The following is a 15,030-nucleotide window of genomic DNA, read 5'->3' as shown; positions in this document are numbered from 1 at the left end:
CAGCAACAGTAAGTTTGAATCCAGCGATCGCTATCCGGTAGAGACACCTAGCCACCGACCTGTAGCAGCCTTTTGAATCCCGCGGGCCAGATCTGATTGGACAAGCCATTTGTTTCCCTGACCTGGTGGGCTCTTCCTAAGTTAAGTATTGGCCAGTAGTGATAGGTTTATTATATTGATAGTAGTATTAGTGTATTAATATTGCTTGTTGTATATAATAAATGACCGTTGTTTTAATCCTTACTAAGCGGTGTGCTGTATTATCAATCATAACCTGAACTTGAACCACGTGGCGGTATCATAAAGATACCTGGCGACTCATGAGCAAAGGTGACGTAATCAGAGCAAATAGACTAAGGTTGAAAGGAGCAACATAATTGGCGACATCCTTTGGGTGTCTAGGGTGGTGTCTGGGGTTCTAATCAACTGGGCTACATGATCTTGGGGATGGCGTTCAAGTCCTTCAGTGGTGTTAGAGTTGCACTCATTCAGGCAAGTGGAAACAAATCCATCACACTTCTGATCTGTGCCTTGTAGATAGTGGAAAGGCTTTGCAGAGTCAGGAGATGAGCCGCTTACTGCACAATACCCAGCTTCTGTTCACATATCCACCATATTTTTTGGTTTCTGGTCAATAGTGGCCTTCAGTTGATCAATGGCAGGGAATTTGACCATACGTTCATTAGACATAGGAGCAGAATTAGGCCACTCGGCCCATCAAGTCTGCTCTGCCATTCAATCATGGCTGATATTTTTCTCATCCCCATTCTCCTGCCTTCTCCCCATAACCCCTGATCCCCTTATTATACAAAAACCTAGCTACCTCTGTCTTAAAGACACTCAGTGATTTGGCCTCCACAGCCTTCTGCGGCAAAGAATTCCACAGATTCACCATCTTCTGACTGAAGGAATTCCTCCTCATCTCTGTTTTAAAGGATCGTCCCTTTAGTCTGAGATTGTGTCCTCTGCTTCTTGTTTTTCCTACAAGTGGAAACATCATCTCCACGATGGTAATACTATTGCCAAGACTATGCCAGAAAATGTCAAGATAAAATGGGTGGACAGCAGTGGAGCATGAAGCGTAAAGCAGACTCCTATTATAACGGCAGGAAATCAGAAAGGTTGCCAAAGGCACATAACCCTCCATTTCTCCTCTATAAATACTCAAAGCTGATTCACCCTCACAGCATGTTGCTGTTTACCATCAAGATTAATTCTGCAAAAAGTGGAAATAAGTCATTGGAATACAATCTTCCCCCAAACAAAAACCAATCTCTTATTCTATGGCTTTTGTATAGTAGAATTTATCTGCATTCATTATATTAAAACAAAACATCTGAAGTATTCTGGTCCTGTTTATTGAGCACTAATTTAAAAAAAATCTTTATTGTCACAAGTAAGCTTACATTAACACTGTAATAAAGTTACTGTGAAAAGCCCCTAGTCTCCAAATTCCGGCACCTGTACGGGTACACAGATGGAGAATTCAGAATGTCCAAATTACCTAACAGCACATCTTTCGGGACTCGTGTGAGGAAACCGGATCCGGCACCCGGAGGAAACCCACGCAGATACAGGGAGAACGTGCAGACTCCACACAGACAGTGACCCAAGCCGGGAATTGAACCTGGGACCCTGTAGCTGTGAAGCAACTGTACGAACAACTGTGCTACAAAAAAGGACAGTGATGTAGCTCTACGTCAGGGAGGAGGAGAACATGGAGGTGTGATGTAGAGATGATCTTATTGAAACATGCAAGATCCTGAGGGGACTTGACAAAAATAAGGATTCTCCCATTTAAGGCAGAGAGGAGGGCAATTTCCTTCTCCCAGAGGGTCATCAGTCTTTGGGATTCTCTTTCCCAGAGAGTGATGGAGATAGGGTCAATGGATATTTTTAAGGAAGAGGTAGATAAGATTCCTGACTAACAAGGGAGTCAAAGATTATCGGGGTAGATGGAATGTGGAGTGAGGCCACAATCAGATCAGCCATGATCTTAGCAAATTGGGGACCAGGCTCAAGGGGCTGAATAGCCTAATTCACATGTACAGTTCTATGTTTTTCAAGGCGAAATATGCAAAACAAAGCCTAAAGGGACACACTCTCTCCATGGCTTTCACTCTAGGGTCTTCTAGAGCTTGACTGAAATCAGCCTCCGACTGTATAGAGACTGAGGAAAACATCTTGCAATCCTCCACTTGGTAGCAGAGAGCCTTGGAGTATCAGGACCTTAAAATGAGTTTGCTCAATCCAGTCATTTTACATCACAATGCTCAAGTTAAACAGTACAAAAAGTTTTAACTTCACATGAAAAAAATAAGTAATTGCATATTTCACTCAGATTGAATTACCTTTCTGGAAGGTTGAGATGGTTCTGTAAAAATAGCTTTGCAATAGGTCCACACAAACATCACAAAAAATAAGTGAAATACCACAAGATATGCAGCTGCAACATAAAAGAAAGATCAGATAAAGCAAAGATGGTTCTATTATTAACAGGTAAAAAATACATCGTAGCTATATTACCAGCAAATCTGTTCCGTGCACTTAAAGGGTGACTAGGCATTCAGTTCTGCTCTACAGGGACAGTAGCTTAGGTTTTGCAATGATAATACAGCTGGGAACCCGGTTTAGCTTACTGGGGCCAGTTTAGCTCACTTGGCTAGATAACTGGTTGGCGATGCAGAGCAATTTCTGTACCGACTGAGGTTATTCACAAAGCTGCCTTCTCAACCTTGCCCCTCGCCTGAGAGGTGGTGATCCTCAGGTTAAATCAATGTTCTTAGGGGCAGCACGGTGGCGCAAGTGGTTAGCACGGTTGCCTCACGGCGCCGAGGTCCCAGGTTCGATCCCGGCTCTGGGTCACTGCCTGTGTGGAGTTTGCACATTCTCCCCGTGTTTGTGTGGGTTTCACCCCCACAACCCAAAAGATGTGCAGGATAGGTGGTTGGACCACGCTAAATTGCCCCTTACTTGGAAAAAATGAATTGGATACTCTAAATTTAATTTTTAAAAATCAATGTTTTTTCCAGGCGACCCGCTTTTACTAAATGGCCAGCCCTCGCGACCCACAATTATGTAACACAATTGTTTGAATAAATGTTGGTCTTCTAAATACTGTTTCCTGGTATAGCATGAACTGAAATGAAGATATTGAATATGTTCTGCATTCACAGATGGATGGGAACCATCCCGATTTGGCAATATATTGCCATTCCTTCATAGTTCAATGAGAATGTTGTACCTCAGTGTATGCTTCAATTGGCAATGGGCGTGAATGTAGGCTAGTTGGAAACTTTGGAAATTCTCGTGAGTGGAACATGATTGCAATATGCGCAACGCCTCGTTTCTTAGTTCGAAATAGTTCTCGGGGCAGAATGAACCCTTTCTTCTTGTTCAGTCTGCGGGGCAATTGAAAGTGGGTTAGACTGCAAGGATCCAATTACCATCTATGCGAACAGAGCATTCTGTTCACTCCCTCGGCTGGTGGTCTTCAGCCACACTTTGAATTGTTACCGAGAGCCTGGACTCCTGTTTCCCGTATGGCCCCGAGAGGAATCGCCCTGAAATCGAACGGCCGCATACCAGATGGATCACTCAACAACAGAGGAGAGACAGAGAGGAGCAACAAGCTAGCCCGAGTTTACTTACAAGTCGGTGAAACATGCTTCCATTCTGTTGTCTATCCACAATTTTGAAGAGAGAGAGAGGAAATAATCAACCAAATGCAGTCTTCCTAGGCAAGGTTAAATTCCACAGATTTAGCCACAGCATGTTTTAACGGACTGCAGGTGAGGTGACAAGCAAAGGAACCACAAAGACACTCTGAGCCCATCGCCCTTCATCAATGAGCTGCCTTTTGCTTTCACAACAGAATATGAGAAAAACAGAGTTGGGCAGAACGTGACCATCGGACGAGTTCTGCCAGTGGCAACAGCGCTCAGGAAAGATTTTGTTTGTACGGTATTTTAGGTTCTGGGGAATTGGGAAGCACGCATTGCAGATATTCAGCTGTGTGTAGGGGGCTGCTCTAAGCAGTGACACATGCTGGGGATCATTTTTGGCGACCCATTTTTCAACATCCCACGACCCACTCGAGGGTCTCGACCCGCACTTTGAATATCACTGGGTTAAATCACCACCAGCCAGCTCTCCCCCTCAAAGGGGAAAGCAGCCTATGGTCAGCTGGGAGTATGGTGACTTTACCTTTTACCATTATAGCTGGGAACCCAATCAAAGGAAAGAATAACTGTTAACATTACAATTGGAAAACCTGGCCAGGTATTCAACACATGGAGCCAGTGCAAAACAATTCATTGGACATCGGAGCAGCTTAGTTCAATTGTTTTATTCTCAAATATTTGGCCAATTCACTCTCCAAGTCAAAAATATGTTTTTCGTTTCAAAGATTAGTTACATTAATCTCACCAGGTAATGATAGTGCCTCCAATTAAGATAGCCATTTTTGCCAGTTTCTTATTCATCTGTATTGGAATATATAACTTTTCTAAGCACACTGTTCTCCTTTATTGAAAGCAAGGACTGGTTTGATGATGGACGGAAGGGAGTTTAGCGAGGAGATGGGAGCAGAAGCATAGAATTGCTACAATGCAGAAGGAGGCCATTCGGCCTGTCAAGTCTGCACCGACTGTCTGAAAGAGAACTCCACCCAAGCCCACTCATCCGCCCTATTCCTGTAAACCCTTAACCAAACCTACACAATCTTTGGACACAACGGGGTAATTTAGCATGGTCAATCCACCTAACCTGCGCATCTTTGGTAGAAAACCAGAGCACCCAGAGGAAACCCACGCAGACACAGGGAGAATGTGCAAACTCCATACAGACAATCACCCAAGGCTGGAATTGAACCAGAGTCCCTGCTGCTGTGAGGCAGCAGTGCTAACCACTGTGCCACCCCAGAGCAGATTAAACCTAGAATAGGCCTTGGAAAATGTAGCAATAATGCAGCCACATTCTCGCCAAACAAGTGCCAGGCAATGACCATTTCCAATAAAAGACAATCTAACCACCACTCCTTAACATTCACTGGCATTACCATCACTGAATCCATCACTATCAATATCCTGGGAGGTTATCATTGACCAGAAACTGAACTGGACTAGCCTCATAAATATTATGGCGATAAGAACAGGTCAGAGATTAGGAACCCCGAGGTGAGTAACACACCTCCTGACTCCCCAAAACCTGTCCACCATTACCAAGGCACAAGTCAGGAGTGTGATGGAATACTCTCCACTTGTCTGGATGAGTGCAGCTCGAACAACACTGAAGAAGCTCGACACCATCCAGGACAAAACAGCCAGTTTGATTGGTATCTCTTCCACAAACATTCATTCCCTCCATCACCGAAGAACAGTGGCAGCCGTGAGTACCATCTATAAGATGCACTGCAGGAACTCACCAAGGCTTCTCAGACAGCACCTTCCAAACCCACAACCGCTACTGTCTAGAGGGACAAGGGCAGCAGATAACTGAGAACATCACCACCTGGAAATTCTCATCCAAATCACTCACCATCCTGATTTGGAAATATATTGCCATTCTTCCATTGTCGCAGGGTCAAAATCCTGGACCTCCCTCCCTAACAGCACTGTGGGTGTACCAACATCTCAGGGACTGTAGCAGTTCAATGCAGCAGCACACCACCACCTTCTGAAGGGCAACTAGAGATGAGTAATAAATTCCCATCCAGCCAGTGACGTCCACATCTTGTAAATGAATTTAAAAAAAAGCTTCAGTGGAGAATGTTTACAGTTAGACTGAAAATTACCTCTGCTGTGTCTGAATGTTTGGTCTCAATTTTCAATCTCCTAAGCTAGCTACTTCATCACCTTTCTGTTGAAATTGCAAAACTAATACCAATTTCCACTAGACTGAGACAGCTTTTGTGCAGCGAGCCATAAATTGAGGTTACCAAAATCATTTTCATTAAATGGAGATTTTCATTCCAGCAGTCCACAACCTAATGCTGTAAATCAAAACATATTGTGCTACCCAACTGTATTGCATATCCACAAAGCCATTAACAAATACAAGGAAAGGATCTTAGTATGGAGTACTTTTTTAAAAACAGTCATTCAATAGCACAGATGGAAGGGTGCAGAGACATTAAAGAAACTAATAAGTGACAAGAGTTACCCAATATTAAAAGATCAGCTCTGTTAATTATGCAATATTCACATATTCAGTAGGAATCTCTACTGACTACAGTATGAGAGTCTGATTTTATATGTCTGGGTTACAAATGGTCGAATTTTATATCTGCCAGCTGGGCATGCACCCGACCCAGAAGCGAGTTAAATCGCGTGATGTCATCGGGCGCTTATCCTGATGTCATCGCACACTGCCGCAATAATTTGGTCGGTGCACATAGGCACAGATTGGCTGCGTGCCCGCCGACAATTATCCAGCTTGTTGGGGGGAATCAAATCCCCAATTTTAAAAATAAATACATTTAGAGTACCCAATTATTATTTTTTTAAATTAAGGACAAATTTAGCGTGGCCAATCCACCTAACCTGCACATCTTTGGCTTATGGGGGTGAAACCCACGCAGACATGGAGAAAATGTGCAAACTCCACACGGACAGTGACCCAGGGCCGGGATTCAGACCCGGATCCTCAGCGCCGCAGTCCCAATGCTAACCACTGCGCCACATGCCGCCTTTATCAAATCCCCAAGATTTTCCATGGCCTGTGAAATTTCACTGGCACAATATTTCGGTCGGTGCACATAGGCACATATTGTGGACCAATGTGGACCACAGTGTGGACATTGCTTTCCTTTTGCTGGTTGCCGGAAGTCCCCTCCTGCCTGCACCAGCGCTGGCCATTCTGCAGGCCGTGATGCCTCAGCTGCTTTTGCATGTCGCCTTTAAACTTCATGGCGGGCTGCCATTGGGCATGGCACCCGTCGCGAGCCCATCCCCACAGACGCTGCTGGCCCAATGCAGCTGTGGTTTACGTTGGCTCCCACTTAAATTAAAAGAAGTTAAATTATATTTGGCAGCAAATGCAATTATGTTGAAAGAAAGAGACACGTCAAAGCTTTTTGTCTTATGCCTATCAGGACACTTTGCAAGAATATCAGTATAAGGGGAAAACAACAATTTATACTGTATGAGTTGATTGCTGATTGGTTGGCAAGCGGCCTCTGATTGGTAGTGATGTTGCCATGGAGAGTGTACCAGTTGATGGTCACGGACAGAAAACTGCCAAGCATTGTTTGAAATTTAAACCAGGCAGCTTAACACTGATTGGCCAAATCAATGTCCTGGGGAATGAATCGGTGAATGTCTGTCACTCATTTTGTTGAGCTAAACGGGTGCAATATGTACATGTTTTTTTTGTCTGCAAAGAACAGGGCCTCGCGTATTAATAGATGTAGCTTCCAGTATACGAAAATGTGCCACAAGGTGAGCCTGACTGACAATTTAAATTAGGTGTCAACATAATTCTGAGAACACTGAGGATTATTTAGCAAATTGTAGAATTGTATCTAATATTGGACAATGTTTTCAGTTTTGCAAATAGTCGAGTTTTTAATCCAGATTTTCAGGCACTCAAGAGGAAAATAAAATGAGTGGGTGGAGTTTTTGCCATCAGTCTGGCGGAGCGGGGCCTGATAGAGCCAGTAAACCCTGACATTTGGAGAAAATATGGGAAAATTCCGCCCAATGGCATGAATGAGTGCTCCAACAGATGAGCTGAGGCAGGGTCACAGTCTGGTGTTGTTGTGGATGTGCGAATAAATGGTCTTACTGATGGGTGTGGAAATGTGGTTGGTAGCTCACCTTAGGATCAAATATGAAACTAAAGTTTTGAGCAGTCTGGCTCAGTCTCAGATAATTGCCTGCGAGATGGGCAGAGTTGGTGGCTCACAAACTCAGTTTACTTCGGTGACTGAAACAATAGCCTCCCCCTTTCCAATGTCCAACTGGAGGAAATTTCTGCCCATCCAGTAGTGAATGTCAGACTAACGGTTTGAGTGAGAGAGTGGATATAAATATAACAAGAGTGGATAATTTGGAACAACAATAGTGTTGATAAAACAGAAAGACAAGAGGACGGGTGTGCTGGGATCTTAAAGAGCACTAGTCCATCAGAAAACGAGTATTTTTTTTCAAATGTATGTTGGATCGCAAGATGTCAGGACAGCCTCCACAGATATAGGAGCAGTGTTCAGGACCTGGGTCGTTTGTTGCAATCCACAAAAGTATACAACATTCTTGGATATTGTGTGAAAGTTGTCTAAATGGTGCACTTAACTTCCTCTGACACTGTGGATAACACAACTTTTACTCCCATTTGCTGTGAATCTTGTGACGGGATTTGGCGGTAGCCATTATTTATTGAAACATTTGTTTTATTTCAGGCACACCTAGTCGATAGACAGGTGGAAGAGACTGCTGAATATGAAAGATTTATTAACCAGTTGTGGGTCTGCAGTGGAGCAGCAGCATACAGGTAAAAGGGTGATGATAGGTCATGTGCTTCAATCCGAATGCTGAGAGTTTGTACAATGTAACACTGTGAAACACGCACCCCGGTGAAAGGATAACATGGTTCACAGCGCTTGATCTGGGCAGGTGGCATAACACATCAGATATCACAGTTAGTAAAACTGCTACTGGATTACTAGCTCATTTCTTATTCCGCACCAGTTTTAACCATGCTAAAATTAGTTTGGGAACCACTTGACAAGCGAACCTTGAATATTGACAACAACGGAAAATTTAGCACAGCAAAAACAATTTAAGTTTTTTATGAATTCAGTGTTTAGGATGATAGTTTCTGACCATTCCTCCAATTAAATGCTTTATTCATCATCAGAAGATGACATTCAGATTTTCAGCTTCCAAGCGAGAAACAGAACAGGCGTGCATGAATATTCAGCAAGGAAAGCGCATCTGTTAAGATCAAAAGGACAACATGCTTGGTGAAGAACTCTAGTTTTTGTGAGTTTTCTCATTGAAAGCCAGGTGTATCCCGAACAACGGCTATTATGATCTTACATGGCTTTGTTTCAGTAAAATCTTGGCAACTGAGATACCTTTCATTTCAACTTCCTGCAGTGTCCGATGGTTTATTCCTGCAATGTGACTTAACAAAAAGAAAGCTTAATTTACCTCAGATTTTTTTCCATTCTGAATCATACCCCAATTATTATGTCCAATTACTTACACTGTCATACAGTAACTTCCAACATTTGCGTTTAAGGCAGGGATGCATGAAAATTCAGGGATTCAAAGTTTAAATGTTAAATAAGACTAAGATGCCAGATTTTGCAATTGCGTTTAGTATCTGGCAACTTCCCCCTGTGGATCTCTCACTGCCACCAGCCACAACCAGGGTACCAGTTGCAATGTTGAGCAGAGGTCAGCAGGAAGCATGTGGCAGTGAGCCAGGAAGCTCAACAGAGCCCACACTGTATTTACACAGACACAAGTCTCTTTTGTTTGGCGTTTCTAAGCCAATTTTTAAAATACTACCAGAATCAATCTATGCATCCATCTGGAAAATCCACCAACATTTTTAAACAGCTTGTAATGAGATTTCCTTCTCCACACAAAATACAGATTAGTCTTCGTCTCATTATTCAAGTTTTATATTTTTTACTCTGTGAACGCATTCATTCACACTAGGCTTATCAATGAATAGCACTATGCGTCAGTTAACTTTCTTCCTTGTATTAATTATTTTGTATTCACATTTTGATCTTTCTAATTAAAATCTGCTTTCCTGTTTTTCAATTGTCTTTCCTTTTATTCCTGGATTTCTCCTTCATCAATCACATTCTGTGTTTAAAATTATCACTTTCTAAGAAATAAAACCAAATTTTAGAAACTAGGTCGTATCCAACAGGATAGAAAATACAGCAGGCTAACAGCACTACCAAGTGAGATTGTGTCAGATGTGGTTCAGTGACTATCACTTGCGTCTCAGAAAGTTGAGAGTTCAAGTGCGACTCCAGGATTTGAGCACAATAATCATGGCCGACACCCCAGTGTAGAGCTGATGGAGTGCTGCACTATCAGAGATGCTGTCTTTCAGAGGAGACGCTAAACCGAGGCTCCAAATGCCCTCTCAGGTGGATGTACAAGATCCCGTGGTACTACTTTGAAGAGATTCAGGAGAGTCCTTCCCAGTGTCCAGTCCAATACCTACCTCTCAATCAACAGCATAAAAACAGACGATCTGGACATTATCACACTGCTGCTTGTGAAAGCTTGCTGTGTTTAAATTAGGTGCTGCATTTTCTACATTACTGCAGTGACTATGTTTCAAAAGTATCTAATTGACTGTAAAGCACTTTGCGATGTCCAGTTGTCAAGGAAGGTGCTCTGTAAATGCAAATATTTATTTTTACCATCTTGGGTAATGCAGTCACAGAGGATTTTGATTGCAGAAGTGGGGTTCTGAATTCCACGCATCACTACCTGTCCCATCCCTGTTCCTGATACTTTCTCCTACTCCCAATAGTATACTGCCCTTTGGTAACAACTGTCACAAAAATGCGGGCCTATTTATTTTACATATGCCAAAGGTAGAATAATGGCAATGTCACCGGATTAGTCATCCAGAGGTCCAGGCTAATGCTCTGAGGGCAAGGGTGTTCAAATCCCACCAAGGCAGCTGGTGCAATTTGATTCAATAAATAAAATTTGAAATTGAAGCTAATTTCAATAATGATGACTTTGAAACCAATGTCGATTGTTGGAAATGTCCATCTGGATCACTAATAATAATGTGTCCTTTAGGGAAGAAAATCTGTCATCCTTATCTGGTCAAGGCAGCCTTGAGGAGGAGTTTATAGAATATCCGCGATAGTTTCCTAGAACAGTATGTAATGGAAGCTACGAGAGAACAAGCGGTCCTAGATCTGGTCCTGTGTAACGAGACAGGATTGATTCAGGATCTCATAGTTAAGGATCCTCTCGGAAGGAGCGATCACAATATGGTGGAATTTAAAATACAGATGGAGGGTGAGAAGGTAAAATCAAGCACTAGTGTTTTGTGCTTAAACAAAGGAGATTACATGGGATGAGAGAAGAACTAGCTACGGTAGACTGGGAGCAAAGACATTATGGTGAAACAGTTGAGGAACAGTGGAGAATCTTCCAAGCGATTTTTCACAGTGCTCAGCAAAGGTTTATACCAACAAAAAGGAAGGACGGTAAAAAGAGGGAAAATCGGCCGTGGATATCGAAGGAAATAAGGGAGAGTATCAAATGGAAGGAAAAAACATACAAAGTAGCAAAGATCAGTGGGAGACTAGAGGACTGGGAAATCTTTAGGGGGCAACAGAAAGCTACTAAAAAAGCTATAAAGAAGAGTAAGATAGATTATGAGAGTAAACTTGCTCAGAATATAAAAACAGATAGTAAATGTTTCTACAAATATATAAAACAAAAAAGAGTGGCTAAGGTAAATATTGGTCCTTTAGAGGATGAGAAGGGAGATTTAATAATGGGAGATGAGGAAATGGCTGAGGAACTGAACAGGTTTTTTGGGTCGGTCTTCACAGTGGAAGACACAAATAACATGCCAGTGACTGATGGAAATGAGGCTATGACAGGTGAGGACCTTGAGAGGATTGTTATCACCAAGGAGGTAGTGATGGGCAAGCTAATGGGGCTAAAGGTAGACAAGTCTCCTGGACCTGATGGAATGCATCCCAGAGTGCTAAAAGAGATGGCTAGGGAAATTGCAAATGCACTAGTGATAATTTACCAAAATTCACGAGACTCTGGGGTGGTCCCGGCGGATTGGAAATTAGCAAATGTGACACCACTGTTTAAAAAAGGAGGTAGGCAGAAAGCGGGTAATTATAGGCCAGTGAGCTTAACTTCGGTAGTAGGGAAGATGCTGGAATCTATCATCAAGGAAGAAATAGCGAGGCATCTGGATGGAAATTGTCCCATTGGGCAGACGCAGCATGGGTTCATAAAGGGCAGGTCGTGCCGAACTAAGTTAGTGGAATTTTTTGACGACATTAACAGTGCGGTAGATAACGGGGAGCCAATGGATGTGGTATATCTGGATTTCCAGAAAGCCTTTGACAAGGTGCCACACAAAAGGTTGCTGCATAAGATAAAGATATATGGCATTAAGGGGAAAGTAGTAGCACGGATAGAGGATTGGTTAATTAATAGAAAGCAAAGAGTGGGGATTAATGGGTGTTTCTCTGGTTGGCAACCAGTAGCTAGTGGTGTCCCTCAGGGATCAGTGTTGGGCCCATAACTGTTCCACAATTTACATAGATGATTTGGAGTTGGGGACCAAGGGCAATGTGCCCAAGTTTGCAGACGACACTAAGATAAGTGGTAAAGCAAAAAGTGCAGAGGATACTGGAAGTCTGCAGAGGGATTTGGATAGGCTAAGTGAATGGGCTAGGGTCTGGCAGATGGAATACAATGTTGACAAATGTGAGGTTATCCATTTTGGTAGGAATAACAGCAAAAGGGATTATTATTTAAATGATAAAATATTAAAACACGCTGCTGTGCAGAGAGACTTGGGTGTGCTAGTGCAGGAGTCGCAAAAAGTTAATTTACAGGTGCAACAGGTGATTAAGGAGGCAAATGGAATTTTGTCCTTCATTGCTAGAGGGATGGCGTTTAAGACTAGGGAGGTTATGCTGCAATTGTATAAGGTGTTAGTGAGGCCACACCTGGAGTATTGTGTTCAGTTTTGGTCTCCTTACTTGAAAAAGGACGTACTGGCACTGGAGGGTGTGCAGAGCTTAATCCCAGAGCTGAAGGGGTTGGATTACGAGGAGAGGTTGAGTAGACTGGGACTGTACTCGTTGGAATTTAGAAGTATGAGGGGGGATCTTATCGAAACATATAAGATTATGAAGGGAATAGATAGGATAGATGCGGGCAGGTTGTTTCCACTGGCGGGTGAAAGCAGAACTAGGGGGCATAGCCTGAAAATAAGGGGAAATAGATTTAGGACTGAGTTTAGGAGGAACTTCTTCACCCAAAGGGTTGTGAATCTATGGAATTCCTTGCCCAGTGAAGCAGTAGAGGCTCCTTCATTAAATGTTTTTAAGATAAAGATAGATAGTTTTTTGAAGAATAAAGGGATTAAGGGTTATGGTGTTTGGGCCGGAAAGTGGAGCTGAGTCCACAAAAGATCAGCCATGATCTCATTGAATGGTGGAGCAGGCTCGAGGGGCCAGATGGCCTACTCCTGCTCCTAGTTCTTATGTTCTTATGGTCTGGCCGACATATGACTCCAGACCCAAATTAATGTGGTTGATTCTCAAAAGGCCTAACAAGCCACTCAGTTCAAGGGCAATTAGATACTGGCAGTTGTGTGAGGGCCATGCAGAATTCAGCACGAGTTTGTAGAGTCGAAAGAAATAACTTTATTTACTATTACATATATACAACAGCAGTAGCAGTACTTCACCACTGCTCTACTCCTCTAGCTGGTCTATTTATGCAGGTGACTGCTAATGATTTCTCTGTTGGTGGTTGTGGTATGTGTGTTCTAGGGTGCTATGTGTTTGGTGTCCCTATTGTACCTGTTTTCTGTATTTTGATAATGTTATTAAACTAAAATACTACCCAATAGTCCCCAGCCAATAGTAATCAGACAGGTTATAACAGGCAACAAATGCTCTGGGGACCCAGGTTCAAATCCCGCCACTACAGATAGTAAAATTTGAATTCAATAAAAGTCAAATGATGACCATGAAACTATTGCCAATTGTTGTAAAAACCCATCTGGTTCATTAGTGTCCTTTAGGGAAGGAAATCTGCTGTCCTTACCTGGTCAGGTCCACATGTAACTCCAGACCCACAGCAATGTGGTTGACTCTTAACTGCCCTCAGCTGATCCCTCACTCAACAATCCCAACACCAGCAGCTCCATTGCAGGAGTGGTGATTTTCATGGAGTCAGGTAAGCTTAGGAAGGCATGGTTCATACTATGTCAGAGGGGTAGCGAACCATTAGGACAGCCTGATCTGGTGTCAGGAACAATTTGACAGCCAAATTTAAAAGGTGTTGTCAACTTTACATGTCATAATTAGATGCTGTATGATCATTTTAGTATATTTTTACTGCAGTGAGAAGTTTGGGTTTAAGGTTAAGGCACCTGACACTCAGAGAGAATCATCAGGAACATAGACACACAGAGATCTGGGCATTCAGGTCCACAGATCCTGAAAAGTGGCAGCACAGATGGAAATGGTGGTAAAGAAGGCATATAGTATGCTTGCCTTCATCGGACTGGGTATCGCATATAAAAGCTCGCAAATTATGTTGCAGTTATATAGAACGTTGGTTAGGCCATATTTGGAATATCATGTCCAATTCTGGTTACCACACTACCAGAAGGACATGGAGAGTGTACAGAAAAGGTTTACCAGGACGTTGTCTGGTATGGAGGGTATTAGCTTTGAGAAGAGATTGAATAAACTGGGATTTTTCTCCCTAGAGAGACGGAGGCTGAGGGGCGACCTGATAGAAGTTTATAAAATGATGAGGGGTATAGATAGGGCGAACAGTTGGAGGCTTTTTCCTAGGCTACAAGGGAGAACAAGTTCAAGGTGAGAAGAAATAGGTTCAGTGAAGATGTGTGGAGGTTTTTTTTACACATAGGATGGTGGTGGCCTGGAATACACTTCCAAGTGAGGTACTTGAGGCAGATACGTTAAGACTTATCTGGATAGGCACATGAACAGATGGGGTATGGAATGATACAGGCGGTTGATCTAGATAGGACATGTGATTGGTGCAGGCTTCGAGGGCTGACAGGCCTGTTCCTGTGCTGTACTGTTCTTTGACTCTGCCAGGTAGGAGGCGGGATCACAACATCGGGAAATTTTCTGCTTGAGATTCCCAACCCAAAGGGGAAAATCTGGCTAAACTTGGGGGGAGGTTTTGATCACTCCCAATTTCCTTCCTACTTGCTGCGCACAGTTGTCTTTATCTGTATAAAGCCCCCTGGGGTGCTTTGTTACACGATACTCAATGCAAAAGTGTAAATATG

At 42.9% G+C, this 15,030-nt stretch overlaps 1 protein-coding gene across 2 annotated transcripts in view; it reads right to left on the bottom strand.

Annotated features, from left to right (window-relative positions):
* The window catches only part of zdhhc15b (zDHHC palmitoyltransferase 15b), a 55,522-nt gene that overhangs the window by 19,392 nt on the left and 21,100 nt on the right, over window positions 1-15,030 (bottom strand). Inside the window, exons 3-4 of one of the 2 annotated variants that reach the window (XM_072505748.1) lie at window positions 9,077-9,126; window positions 2,352-2,446 (exon numbers count right to left, since the gene is read on the bottom strand). In XM_072505748.1, the coding sequence (XP_072361849.1) occupies window positions 2,352-2,446; window positions 9,077-9,083 (102 nt within the window). In that variant the 5' untranslated portion in view covers window positions 9,084-9,126. The remainder of the gene's footprint in view (window positions 1-2,351; window positions 2,447-9,076; window positions 9,127-15,030) is intronic. The other variant, XM_072505749.1, reaches the window with a different exon arrangement.

Source organism: Scyliorhinus torazame, chromosome 5 (genome assembly GCF_047496885.1).
Source record: "Scyliorhinus torazame isolate Kashiwa2021f chromosome 5, sScyTor2.1, whole genome shotgun sequence".
In the NCBI taxonomy this organism is placed as follows: Eukaryota; Metazoa; Chordata; class Chondrichthyes; order Carcharhiniformes; family Scyliorhinidae; genus Scyliorhinus; species Scyliorhinus torazame.
This window is presented reverse-complemented; position numbering and strand designations above follow the sequence as displayed.